The sequence below is a fragment of the Tachyglossus aculeatus genome, chromosome X1, assembly GCF_015852505.1.
Source record: "Tachyglossus aculeatus isolate mTacAcu1 chromosome X1, mTacAcu1.pri, whole genome shotgun sequence".
NCBI classification, from domain to species: Eukaryota; Metazoa; Chordata; class Mammalia; order Monotremata; family Tachyglossidae; genus Tachyglossus; species Tachyglossus aculeatus.
Window position 1 is genome coordinate 115,902,037 of NC_052101.1, and position 13,974 is coordinate 115,916,010.

The window sequence follows — 13,974 nt, forward strand, 5'->3', positions numbered from 1 at the left end:
TTCATCCCCATTTTCCAGATGAGGTAACCGAGGCCCAGAGAAGTCAAGTGACTTGCCCAAAGTCACACAGCTGACAATCGGCGGAGCCGGCATTTGAACCCATGACCTCTGACTCCAAAGCCCGTGCTCTTTCCACCGAGCCACGCTGCTTCTCTCTTAAAATGGGGATTGAGACTGTGAGCCCCACATTGGATAGGGACTGTGTCCAACCAGATTTGCTTGAATCCACTCTGCTGCTTAGTACAGTGCCTGGCCCATGGTAAGCACTTAACAAATACAATAATCACAATAATAATAATAATAATAATAGACTGTCAGGTCATTGAGGGCAAGGATCGGCTCAGTGGAAAGAGCAAGGGCTTGGGAATCAGAGGTCATGGGTTACAGATGAGGGAACCTAGGCCCAGGGAAGTGAAGTGACTTGCTCAAGGTCACGTAGCAGACAAGTGGCGGAGCTGGGATTAGAACCCAAGACCTTCAGGCGCCCAGGCCTGTGCTCTATCCACTGGGCCACGCCGCTTCACTGGTGGATCTAGGATTACTCTGGGCAATTCAGGAATGGCCCGCTCGCAGCAATTCAAGCGAATGGAAGGACCGTGTGGTCCATCTCCGGGCGAAACGGGGGAAAAAATACGCAGATCCCCTGTGTTTTCTCTATTTCTGTCCAGGAATTTTCAGGTGCAGAGTTAGCCATGCTAGGAGGGGCACCGAGGAAGCCGGATTTACATACTGCCGCCCTCCGAGAGCAAAGAGGAACTGAAATGGGGCAGGCGCCAGAAAGGGAGCAACCTGAGTGGGGTAGGAGAAGACCTGGCTGACTCCGTGTTCGGCTATGACCCCGTCCAGCCAGTACGGAAACTGGTTTTCATTTCGCCGGGGCCGAAGAGGTACGACTCTGCGCTGGGCCTAGGCGGTGGCGGGGGCAGCTCACTTGGTAACCTTCAGTGTTTCTTGGCCTCGGTTGCTTCCTACTTCGGAGACATCTGCTCTGTACTACTCAGATGTTGCTCCGGGACAGTTGCTGCTGGGTTCCTCCCTAGAAGTAGCTAGGAAATTTGTTGGTGGGCGGCAGGGGAGGGGTACGGATCGTCCCGGCCACTGCGGACCCTGGATGGGAAAGGCTGGGGAACCGGGCAAGATGATTTGGGGGAAAGCAGGCTTTGGAGTGGTGGGTAAAGGGCTGGGTATTGGGATGAAGGTCTTGGTGGGTATCGGGGAGTGTGTTTGCGTGTGTGTGTGCGAGAGTGAGAGAGAAAGAAAGAAAAAGAGGGTGAGGAGTTTGGCTGCTCTTCTGACACCCCAGCAGCTTTTCCCGGTTCTCCTGGGCAGCCTTGATGAGCGTTCCTCAACCTCCCCACCCTACCGCTCAGGGATCTGGCCTGATTCTGGGACTGGGAAGGTGAAGATGGGGCAAAACTGACTCTTCTCTAGGAGCGGTAGAGGACATGGGGGATGACGATGACTACGAGAATGTGAGCCCGACCAACGAGGCTCCCCCGGTCAAACCTGGGAAGAGGAAGGCCCAGCGTCCAGGTGGGCCCATTCTCTGGGATACGGGACCGGGGTGGGCTGGGGCTGTTTTTTTAAATTTTTCTTGATGTTTTTTGTTAATTTTTAAAAAATGTTTGTTAAGCGCTTACTATGTGCGAGATACTGTACTAAGCGCTGGTGAAAGCTCGTTGTGGACAGGGAATGTGTCTGTTTATTGTTATACTGTACTCTCCCAAGCGCTCAGTGCAGTGCTCTACACACAGTAAGTGCTCAGTAAATCCGATTGACTGAATAAAAGCTAATCAGGCTGGACACAGTCCATGTCCCTCATGGGGTTCACAGTCTTAATCCCTGCTTTACAGATGAGGTAACTGAGGCACCGAGAAGTGAAGTGACTCTGGGATACGGGACCGGGGTGGGATGGGGCTGTTTTTTAAAATTTTTCTTAATGTTCTTTGTTAATTTTTAAAAATGTTTGTTAAGCGCTTACTATGTGCGAGATACTGTACTAAGCGCTGGTGAAAGCTCGTTGTGGACAGGGAATGTGTCTGTTTATTGTTATATTGTACTCTCCCAAGCGCTCAGTGCAGTGCTCTACACACAGTAAGTGCTCAGTAAATCCGATTGAATAAAAGCTAATCAGGCTGGACACAATCCATGTCCCTCATGGGGTTCACAGTCTTAATCCCCGCTTTACAGATGAGGTAACTGAGGCACCGAGAAGTGAAGTGACTTGCCCGAGGTCACACAGCGGACAGTGACGGAGCTGGGATTAGAACCCAGGTCCTTCTGATTCCCAGGCCCGTGCTGTAGCCACTAGGCCACCCGACTGACTGCCTGCTCGCATATTGTTTCCCCCCAACCTAATTCCCGAAGCAGAGGCCAAGGCAATCCTGTCCAGTCAAGGCTCCACTTAATGATGATGATAATAATAATAATAATAATTTTGGTATTTGGCAAGCGCTCACTATGTGCCAAGCCCCACGCTAAACCCAGGAGCAGAGCAGATGGAACACAGTCCCTGTTTCACCTGGGGTTCACAGTCTAAGGAGGGGAGGAAGAATGAGAAACTGAGGCCCAGAGAAGTGAAGTGCCTGGGTGGTGGCGGGGGGCGTTCAAGAAGGAATCGGAGAACAACAGAAACTAACCAGTTCACGTAGTAACCCCTCAGGGTTCCTTGGCCTTGTATCTACCCGGAATAGTCTACAGGGCAAACTAGAGGGGTGTTTCCACCTAAGGCTGGAATCTTCCACTTAAGACTGGAATCTGGGGGAGGGCATCCTGGAGGTGCCCAGAGGCCTTTGAAGTAGGATGTGAAATGCAATAAATAGGAAGCGAAACCGGCCATCTGAGTTTCACTGTCTCCAGAGAGCAGACCAAGGGAAAGTGGAAGTAAACTGTCGACGTCATGGGTCACTCCTGCTTCCCCTCTCTCCTCTAGGGTCCATAGCTCCCCCGAGACCTCCCCGAGCTGGTGAGTTGGGTTTTGGATGGTTTGGATGGGGTCGGGAGGACGCCTCCCCTTCCAGTCCCTGGGCGGATGATGGGCCGACGGTAGGTGGATGGCTGGGAAGGGCCAGGGGACCCAAATCCTCTCCTGGCCCAGGTTCGAGGTCCCTATTCCTCTCCCTTACAGGGCGGGGCTTGGCGAAGCCATCTCTCCCCGACAAATCCCCCAAAGAAGGTAAGAGCTGGACTTCTCCCTCCCCTGAACCCAGTAAATACTGCCCTGGGTAAAAATCCTCTCCCTCTCCCCTCTCTCCTTCCAGACCTGAGTCTCACCACTGTGTCCTGCCCACCCCCACGTTTGGGTGAGTAGTGGGCAAACCAGGCAAAGGATTCCTGGGAGAAGGCATCAGGATTAGCCAGAATTCCAGCCCTCTACCTGACCTCCCTGATAGGATTCCATCCTTCTTGGATACTGGGGGGTCTTTTTCCTAGCCCGACCCTGTGTCCCTAGCGTTCCTGGTTCCTCAGGTGAGCAACTGAAACAGGAAAAAGGGGAAGAAGAGGCTGGGGCCTTGCCCTGCCCGTTTGGAGTCGAGCCTGCCCCAACTCTGGAGCGGGAGGGACCGGTACCCAATCTGAGGAAAATGGGTGCGGAGGAAGGGGAGAGAAGGGGAGAGGGTCACTCAAGCATATCGACTAGCACATGCACATCTTTTCATGGGGGCTCCAGACTGTGAGCCCGTTGTTGGGTAGCGACCGTCTCTGTATGTTGCCAACTTGTACTTCCCAAGCGCTTAGAACACTGCTGTGCACACAGTAAGCGCTCAATAAATACGATTGAATGAATGAATGGTGGGATTTGTTGTTCCAGTGGGTAGGTACAGTCCTTCACACACGCCCAACGGTGCCGTAACCGGGGTCCAACACGAGAAAGGGAATGTGGAGGGCCTGGACCTCCCTGGGTCTAGGCAGGACTAAGGGGGTACGTTTAATATTTGGGAGGAAACGGGCTCCCACCCCATCCTTTTTTTTTTTGCCTGAAGGAACCTCTTCTCCCCCAGGGCTAGATCTGAACTCCACCGCGGTTGCAATGGCTTTCGAGCCTCCCCAGGATGGTGAGTCGACGTTCCCAAGTCCAACCCCTGACCCCGCCTAGATCATCATCATCATCAATCGTATTTATTGAGCGCTTACTATGTGCAGAGCACTGTACTAAGCGCTTGGGAAGTACAAATTGGCAACATATAGAGACAGTCCCTACCCAACAGTGGGCTCACAGTCTAAAAGACTGTAGGATCTAAAAGGATCTAAAAGGATCTAAAAGATCCTACTGGAGCTTGACGTCCCAGCCTCCCGCTGAGTGCGTCACAGGGTGGGGCGTCTCGACCCACAGTTGGGGCCGTCAGTCGTGAAGGCGCTCATCTCTGAGGCTGGGTCGACCCCACCACTGGGCCCAAGGGGCCTAAAGAAACCGACCACACGCGGCGTTAAGGAACCGAGGACTTGGTCCGTAGTTCCTGTCCTCTCCTGCCCTCTTCTCTTCAGTCGTTACCTCCTGTTCAGACGAGAAGCACATGGATTTGGGTCCTTTTTTTTAAATGGAAGCAGGTTAAGCAGGCAACGCATGTGTCAGTGTAAAAAGACCCACAGAGTTCCCGCTGCAAATCCCAACTTCTTCCTGGTCGGTTTCTGAGATACCCTGACTAAGGAACCCGGGGAATGTCTTCTTCCTCTCCTCTCTGTCTTTGGGGGGCTCCTCTCTCTTGAACTCTAGCTGCAATCTTTCTTGCTCTCCACAGTTGGTCCCCCCGCACGGCCCAGCCCAAAGGGGAAGATGGTGGTGTCTCTGTGTGTGCTGGTGGGGACTGCGTTGCTGCTGGGCTTGACTGGGCTTGCTCTAACCCTGCTGAAGTGTAAGTCCGAGCTGTGACCCTGGAGGCTGGGGAACGATTCCCGGTCCAGGAACGCTGGCGCTTCCGCAAAGGCCAAAGAGCTTGGGGAAGTCTGGAGAGAGAGAGCCGGGGGTCGAGGGAAGTAGCAGGAGTATCGGTAGTGGGCCTCTTGGGGGAATTTGAATCCTCCCCGCGAGGGATTTGGGTTGTCTCAGAGGCTGCCCGTCTTGGGAGTCTCGCGGGCTGGTCCCGTGAGCCACGGCCCTGTCACAGAGAGGTAAGCCGGGGCCACCTTCCTCGGCCCCTGCCTCAGTCAGCCCGGCCACACCTGCTGTCCCTCCCCAGTGCTGGAGGCTCAATTCCCGGCGGGAGGGAAAGAGGCAGCAAAGCGGGCAAGCTCGGGGCCGAAGCTGCGGTTCTCTTTCCTCCAGACCAGGAGACTGCACAGGAACTGAGGATGTTAACCCTTAAGCAACTGGAATGGGTGATGAACGGTGAGTCCCGGAGCGGGGTAAGGAGGAGGGGGGGAATGGGGCGAGAGGAGTCTGGACGACTCCAGACAGCCTCGACCACCTGGAGGTTGTCTACTGGGACCAGACCCTAATGGGGCGGGCTGCGGAGGACGGGGTGGCACCGGAGATTGGCTTCACCCAGCCGACTCCTATTTTCTGCCCCGTGGGTGGGGTGGGGGGCGAGGGGGGCTGGTACTGAGCATGCTTACGGTTCCAGTGTCAAAGGTGATAGCGGAGGCCAAGAGGGATCGGGAGGCGATCCGAGCTGATGCCAGGAGAGAGCTGGCCAATCTCTGGGCTGTAGTCCCGAACGGTAAGACCCGGTCAACCCACCGTCTCTCATCTGCGGTCTAAGGGGAACGACTAGGGCTCTAGAACGTGGAGGGGAACTAAAGAATACCAAAGATAAAACAGTCAAGGTGATAGTACAGTGCTCTGCACACAGTAAGCGCTCAGTAAATACGACTGAATGGATGAATGAATGACAGCTTCAGCCACTTGGAAAACCAGGGAGGCAGCCAGAAAGAACACCCAGAAACCCAGAGTGAGCGAGAAAAGGTGGTAGTAATAGTAGCAGTAGTAATGGTAACAGTTGGTTACCCCCCTTTTAGACTGTGAGCCCACTGTTGGGTAGGGACTGTCTCTATATGTTGCCAATTTGTACTTCCCAAGCGCTTAGTACAGTGCTCTGCACATAGTAAGCACTCAATAAATACGATTGATGATGATGAGTTGGTAGTAGCAGTTAACAGTAGTAATAATAATAATAATGATGATGATGATGATGACGATGTTATTTGTTAAGCACTTACTATGTGCCAAGCACTGTTCTAAGCGCTGGGGTAGATACAGGGCAATCAGGTTGTCCCACGTGGGGCTCACACTTTTCATCCCCATTTTACGGATGAGGTAACTGAGGCGCAGAGAAGTTAAGTGACTTGCTCAGAGTCACACAGCAGGCAAGCGGCGGGGCGGAATTAGAACCCGTGTCCTCTGACTCTTGCCACTAAGCCGCTGCTATAGTAGTAGTAAAGGTATTCATTAGCCACTGAGTGCGGTGCATTGTGCTCAGCACCAGCTAAGCAAACACCACCACCCAATCCAGATGAAGGTTCATGGAGGAGTGGAGTGACCCAACACCTCAAACCAAATCATCAACCAATCCCTGAGGGCTCTAAAGATCAAAATCAACCCATTGATAGCCCCAACGCCCCCAAACTTCATTAGTATTAGAAACAGGGCTAGGATTAGGGCCAAGATTAAGGTTGCCATTAGGTTTTGGGTTGAGAAAGAGCTCCGCTAAAGTTCAAAGTTTGTCTTTGTCCGTTGGGCTGTTGACAAGCGGTGCTTGTTGTCAACATCCAGTTCACAATTGTTCAACAGAGAACTGGTCATGTTCAAATCATTACCCATCCCTCTGTAGGTGGCTGTAAGGCATAGAGACATGGCCTAGTGAAAAGACCACTGGCTTGGGAGTCAGGGGTTCCCATCCTGACTCCGCCATTTGCCTGCTGCATGGTTGGGCGAGTTGCATAATAATAATAATAATGATGATGATGATTATGATAATAACAACTGTGGTATTTGTTCAGCCAGGCACTGTACTAAGCACTGGGATGGGTACAAGCAAATCAGGCTGGACACAGTCCCTGTCCCAGACGGGGCTCACAGCCTCAATCTCCATTTTACAGATGGGGGAACTGAGGCACAGAGAAGTGAAGTGACGTGCCCAAGGTCACAAGGCAGACGAGTGGCAGAGCTGGGATTAGAACCCATGACCTTTTGACTCCCAAGCCCATGCCCTATTGACTAGGACATAACTTCTGGGTACCTCAGTTTCCTCCTCTGCAAAGTGGGGATTTAATAGCTGTCTTCCTTCCGCTTAGACCGTGAGCCCCAGGTGGGACTGGGACTGCCTTTGATCTGATCGTACTGTAGCATCTTTGTGCTTGGCACCAAGTAAGTGTGGAACAAATACCACAATTATTATTACTCTTCCAGGAAAAAGTGAGTGTTGAGGAGGGACCGGAGTTCCGGCGGAGGATAATTAGGAGAAAAATAAAGGGGCAGAGCAAGAAGGTAGGGAGGGAACGGGAAACGAACCAAGAATTTGGGGAGGCAGAGGAGAGCTGTTGTCTGGGCTGGAGAAGGCAGGAATGTGTTGTGTTTGGGGAGATCTCGCTGCTTGATGAGGCCGACCTCTGTGCTTTCAGTGTCTGAGATAAGGAAGGACATTGAACAGATCAAAATGGACACCAATCGGGCTGTGGAGGAGCTGCGAGACATGTTAGGTGAGCTCCGGCCTGGAATGCCCTCCCTCTGCCCATCCGCCAAGCTAGCTCTCTTCCTCCCTTCAAAGCCCTACTGAGAGCTCACCTCCTCCAGGCCTTCCCAGACTAAGCCCCCCTTTTCCTCTGCTCCTCCTCCCCTCCCAACGCCCCTATTCCCCCCTCCCCACAGCACTTGCATATATATGTACATATTTATTCTATTAATGATGTGTATATATCTATACTTCTATTTATTTTGATGCTATTGATGCCGACTTGTTTTGTTGTCTGTCTCCCCCTTCTAGACTGTGAGCCCGTCGTCGGGTAGGGATTGTCTCTACCTGTTGCCGAATTGTACTTTCCAAGCGCTCAGTACGGTGCCCTGTATACAGTAAGCGCTCGATAAATACGATCGAATGAACGAGAGTTGAGGAAAACTGTGAATGGCGGGCAAGGGTACAATTCAAGTTCCTGGGAAGAGGATCCTGAATTGGACAGTAAGGTGGGCTCATCCTGCTCCACAGGCTGTCCCTGTAACATCTGCCCAACGAACTGGCTCCCTTTCAAGGGCAAATGCTACTACTTTTCCACCATCACCAAAACCTGGGAGAATGCTGCTCGTTTCTGCATGGAAAACTTTTCTCATTTGGTCATCATCAGCAACACGGAGGAGCAGGTGAGCCACCCCTCCCCACCACCCAGTCCTCCTCTCATCTGCCAGGGACTTAGCCCTGGGATTTAGACCCTTCAACAGCCTGGGGATTAACACTTCAAACACAGCATCTGTTTCTTCAGGAGCAAGCCTCCTTGTCCCTTCTGACGGTTAGCGAGTTGGCTGGCCGAGCGTGGCCCCAGTGTGGGCGTACGGTGCCGAAGGTGTCACCGGCTCAGAAGCCCTTAATGGATACCATTAAAAAAAAAAAAGTTTCAAGTCCTGCCCGAGTTTTGTGAAGTGCCAGGAGCCTGGTGGTTTTCCCAAACCAAGCTTAAAAGAAGCCCACAGGGCCGGAACTTTTTGTCTGGCGTAAAGGTCAATTTAAAATGTTTGCATTCCAGGCCATCGCATTTGTGTAGTGGATAAAGCAGGGCCCTGGGAGTCAGAAGGTGATGGGGTCTAATCCCAGTTCTGCCACTTGTCTGCTGGGTGACCTTGGGCAAGTCATTTCATTTCTCTGTGCCTTAATTACCTCATCTGTAAAATGCGGATTGAGACTGTGAGCCCCACGTGGAACAAGGGACTGCGTCCAACCCGATTTACCCCAGCGCTCAGTACAGTGCCTGGCACTTAGGAAGTGCTTAAATACCATCATTATCATCTCCAGGCTGCTGAACAGTTGTCCTTTTGTGTTGAAAGATGATAGTACTTATGGTGAAATCTTCCTCAGGCAGGTGGATGGGGCAGAAAAGACGATCAACCATCCATTCCATCCTGGGGAAAGATAGACTTTTGTGGGACTGGTGGGTTTGAACCCTGCAGCATCTGTTGCTGTTTTTGCCTAACTTTTGTGTAGGGGAGGGGAGGGGTCGCCCACCATCAGTAAGCTCTGCATTTGCCTTGTTTTTCTAGTAGAGGGCTTGGCCGGTGCTGGGCCACCAACACTCTTGTATCTGGTTCTCTAGTGGCCAACGGGCGGGCATGGTGAGGGCCGCAGCCCTTGGCCTTGGAGCCGGCCGCGATGCAGTCTAGGCATCGGCCTCTCACCCGCAGCCGTCCCCTCATCTGCTTTCTACATTCTCGTAGAGAATAGCACACACCTCTACCGTAGGAGCCGCTGGGTCTTTGGAAAGCGCTTAGTACAGTGCTCTGCACATAGTAAGCGCTCAATAAATATGATTGATTGATTGATTGAAAACAGGTGGGCTTGTCATCCCACAGAAGCAGCCTGGGATGAGTCCAAGATAATGGGACAAGGCAGATGACACACGTACACAGCAGATAAAAGGGTGGGGTGGGGGTGGGGGGACAATCCCAGAAAGAGAGGGGACAGCAGAATCAGGAATGTCTGTTCCCAGGGATTCTGGAAAACCAGAGAATCTCAGGGGAAGGCACCGTGAGTCTTCAAGAATGAGCCAATCTGAAAGATAAGGGAGGTTATTCCATAAATTCCCTTCCTTCCTTTCCCCCTCGTCCCCCTCTCCATCCCCCCATCTTACCTCCTTCCCTTCCCCACAGCACCTGTATATATGTATATATGTTTGTACATATTTATTACTCTATTTATTTATTTATGTATTTATTTTACTTGTACATATCTATCCTATTTATTTTATTTTGTTAGTATGTTTGGTTTTGTTCTCTGTCTCCCCCTTTTAGACTGTGAGCCCACTGTTGGGTAGGGACTGTCTCTATATGTTGCCAATTTGTACTTCCCAAGTGCTTAGTACAGTGCTCTGCACATAGTAAGCGCTCAATAAATACGATTGATGATGATGATAAAGGACATGGAGGGACTGGTGGATTTGTGTGACCTGAACCTGAGCTTACTTGAGTCTCCACTTGCAGAAGTTTGTGGCCAAGGCGCATGGCTCTCCCCGGATATACTGGCTGGGCCTCAGTGACAGACTTCGTGAAGGGCAGTGGCAGTGGATGGATGGCTCTCCTGTGTCCTTAAGGCAAGTCTCTTTCCCTAAAGTATGGCTTGGGATACCCAGGGTGGAGGTTCCCCTCTGCCTCCTTCATAGGGACGGGGCTGAGCAGGCAAGGAGGCTGAGGAAAAATCTCTCTCTCTTTCCCTTTCTCTCTGTACTTCTCTCTCTCTGTCTCTCCAATCTGAGATCAGTGTTACGTTGGATGTTCACCACCCATTCAGTCGATTTGAGAGTGATTCTCTCAATGCGGCCTAGTGGATAGAGCACGGGCTTTGGAGTCAGGACATGGGTTCGAATCCTGGCTCGGCCAATTGTCAGCTGTGTGACTTTGGGCAAGTCACTTCTCTGTGCCTCATCTGTAAAATGGGGATTAAGGCTGTGAGCCTCCTGTGGGACAACCTGATCACCTTGTAACCTCCCCAGCGCTTAGAACAGTGCTTTGCACATAGTAAGCGCTTAATAAATGCCATTATTATTATTATAAGTCACTTAACTTCTCTGGACCTCAGTTACCTCATCTGTAAAATGGGAATTAATGCTGTGAGCCCCATGTGGGACAAGGACTGTATCCAACTTGAATTAGCTTGTATCGACCCCAGTGCTTAGAATGGTGCCTGGCACAAAGTAAGCCCTTAACAAATACCATCATCATCATCATCAATCGTATTTATTGAGCGCTTACTGTGTGCAGAGCACTGTACTAAGTGCTTGGGAAGTACAAATTGGCAACATATAGAGACAGTCCCTACCCAACAGTGGGCTCACAGTCTAAATGAGCTGGGAGGGCTCAACAGTGTTCTTGATGCCAACTCCCTGGCGGGGTTTGGTAAATGCTGCCTAGAAGGAGTAGGCATTCAAGAGAGAGCCAGGAGGAGCGGGTAGCCCACAGGCAACTATCCCAGGTGGAAGAGATTATTCATAAAGGAAAGAAAAGGACAAAGGGGGAGGGCAGGAATAAGTTGGGAACTAGGAGGAGAGGTCAAAATCCCTTAAGAAAGTAAACCATTATTAAGGTCACCATCCAACGAAGAATGCGACCATTGAAACCTGAAGGTGGTCGGTTCAAAACTAACAAAACACTTCATGTACTGCAAGCATATGGGATTTGTTTTCAACAGAAGTTATGCAGGCCCAAAATAGCAATAGGTTCAAGAAGGGTTTGCATAAATGCATGTCTGAAAGGACAATAATAGGTTATTAGAATGTAGTTATGGTTTTAGAAGGAACGTCCCTAACCATAAGTGTGGACGTCAAACAGGGCAACTATCCCCCCTCTTTCTCCAAGCCTCTTCTGGTGCCCTGTCAGACAAAGAACACTAGGTTGGGATGAACCATTAATCTGAACGACTAACGTGACCCCCAAGCCGATTAATTTTAATCTTCGTCCCAGGTTCTATCCCCTTACGGCCACATCAGTACTTCTGCACCAATTACGCACTCATTTACTAACATCACTTATGTCCATTCCGTCTTACGTACCCTATTATCCCTTAAGCCTTCATTCTTCTACATACCCATTTTTCCCCTTGACTTCCTCCTTCCTATCCATAAATTACTTTAGTGTCTGTCTTCCCCCAGCTAGACGGCAAGCAGCTTGAGGGCAGGGGACCAGGTCTACTGACTCTACGTACTCTTCCACGTGCCTAGTACACAACAGACTCTCCATAAAGGCTACTGATTGATTGACAGTGATCACTAGTGCTTTGCATATAGAGCGCTTTACAAATGCCATCATTATTAGTATTTATTGAGCACTTCCTGTGTGCAGACCACAAGGTTCTAGGCCCCTGGAATAATAATAATAATGATAATAATAGTACTTGTTGAGCACTTTTTGATGGTATTTGTCAAGCGCTTACTATGTGCAAAGCACTGGGGAGGTTACAAGGTGATTGGGTTGTCCCACGTGGGGCTCACAGTCTTAACCCCTGTTTTACAGATGAGGTAACTGAGGCACAGAGAAGTTGACTTGCCCAAAGTCACATGGCTGACAATTGGTGGAGCCGGGATTTGAACCCATGACCTTTGACTCCAAAGCCCGTGCTCTTTCCACTTTCTATCTAGTGGGTCCAGCCATTATTAGAGAAGCAGTGTGGCTCAGTGGAAAGAGCCCGGGCTTTGGAGTCCGAGGTCATGGGTTCAAATCCCAGCTCCGCCAATTGTCAGCTGTGTGACTTTGGGCAAGTCACTTCACTTCTCTGGGCCTCAGTTACCACGTCTGTAAAATGGAGATTAAGACTGTGAGCCCCCTGTGGGACAACCTGATCCCCTTGTAACCTCCCCAGCGCTTAGAACAGTGCTTTGCACATAGTAAGCGCTTAATAAATGTCATTATTATTATTATGGCGGGTAATGGGGACAGTAAATCGAAACTTTGGGTGGCCTAGCAGGAAGCAGCCGCAGCAGCAGCGACAGGAGTGGGTGATAAAAGCGGGGCTTGCTCAGGACTCGAGGCACAGAAAAATTGTTTTTTTCTTGTTACCTGAGTCGGCTGCTGCTCTTCTGCGCCGCACTAGAAGGGAATGGTTTCTAAGAATGTTTCAAACCCCCTGCAGTATGGCATTTCTCAGGTTCTTAGACGGTGAATGATGGATTTTGCTTAATTCCACGCTTTCTCCAGCTTCTGGCAACCGGGCGAGCCAAACAACCGAAACGAGGAAAACTGTGGCACTATGAACCAAGATGGTTCTTGGAATGATCTGAACTGCGCCCAGACAACGTACTGGATTTGTGAGAAGCAATGCACCTGCTGACTCCCTCTGGCTAAGCCTTAGAGGGAGGGGTGGCGAGGAAGGGGAGACTGGTTACAAACTGTTTCCGAGTTGTGCCTCCTGGTTTCTTGGACGTGACTCTTGCAATTTTGGGGGCCCGTCTGACGGTCTGCAGCACTTTTGGGCATTACACCAGGGCTACAGTGACCTTACTGCCAGTCCTCACTTTACTGATTTGCAACCAGATGCAAGTCAAGATAATGTGTGACTTCGCCTGTGAGTTCCATGTGGGACAGGGACCGGGTCCAACCTGAATAACTTGTATCTATTCCAGCACTTAGAACGGTACTTGCCACATAGTAAGCGCTTAACAAAATAGTCACAGGCAAAAAGCTAGGCCTGAGCAGCCAGCTGCATCGGGAGAAACGTGTTGGGGGAAAGGCCTTACTCTTACCCCACTTGGTAAGTGATCCAGATCTGAATAATAATAATAATAATAATAACAATAATAATGATGGCATTTGTTAAGCGCTTACTTTGTGCCAAGCACTGTTCTAAGCCTCCTGTGAGAGAATTTGAGTTAGCTGGTTCCCTCACTATGGAACTTCCCAAGCATCCTAACGTTATGGGCAGGGAATGTGTCTGTCTATTGTTATATTGTCTTCTCCCAAGTGCTTAGCACAGTGCTCGGCCCACAGCAAGCGCTCAATAAATACAGCTGAATGAATGACATCCCATGTCGGGTGACGGAGTTCATTCTTCAGAGACATCCGTCCTACAGAACAGCCGACCCCAGGCCAATGTCCAACCTGGCAGGAACAGCCAACTCTGTTGGGGTGGTCTCACTCCCACCGTGGGTAGTATCACTCTTCCTGTCTGAGACAGACTGTAAATATAAAACATTCAGTAATTAAATTAATTCTTGGGGGTCTGTACCTCAGCAATGGCTACTGTGAGTAATTTCACTCATTCTTTCTTTGAATGGTATTTAATCGAGCTCCCGCCGTGTTCAGAGGTACCGTTTTAGTGACTCCTAGAGACCCAAGGTTAGAAATTTCCT

The 13,974-nt window shown here is 50.6% G+C and overlaps 1 protein-coding gene across 1 annotated transcript; it reads left to right on the forward strand.

The window, feature by feature from the left end:
- The first annotated feature begins 830 nt into the window (after positions 1–830).
- On the forward strand, positions 831–13,428 carry CLEC17A (C-type lectin domain containing 17A). The gene is made up of 13 exons (XM_038740334.1): positions 831–887; positions 1,432–1,533; positions 2,933–2,965; positions 3,128–3,175; positions 3,261–3,302; positions 4,002–4,055; positions 4,740–4,853; positions 5,264–5,326; positions 5,562–5,657; positions 7,558–7,635; positions 8,139–8,290; positions 10,118–10,227; positions 12,824–13,428. Exons 1-13 carry the CDS (start codon positions 833–835, stop codon positions 12,954–12,956), a joined length of 1,080 nt encoding a protein of 359 aa, XP_038596262.1. The 5' UTR covers positions 831–832; the 3' UTR covers positions 12,957–13,428.
- The last annotated feature ends 546 nt before the right edge of the window (positions 13,429–13,974 follow it).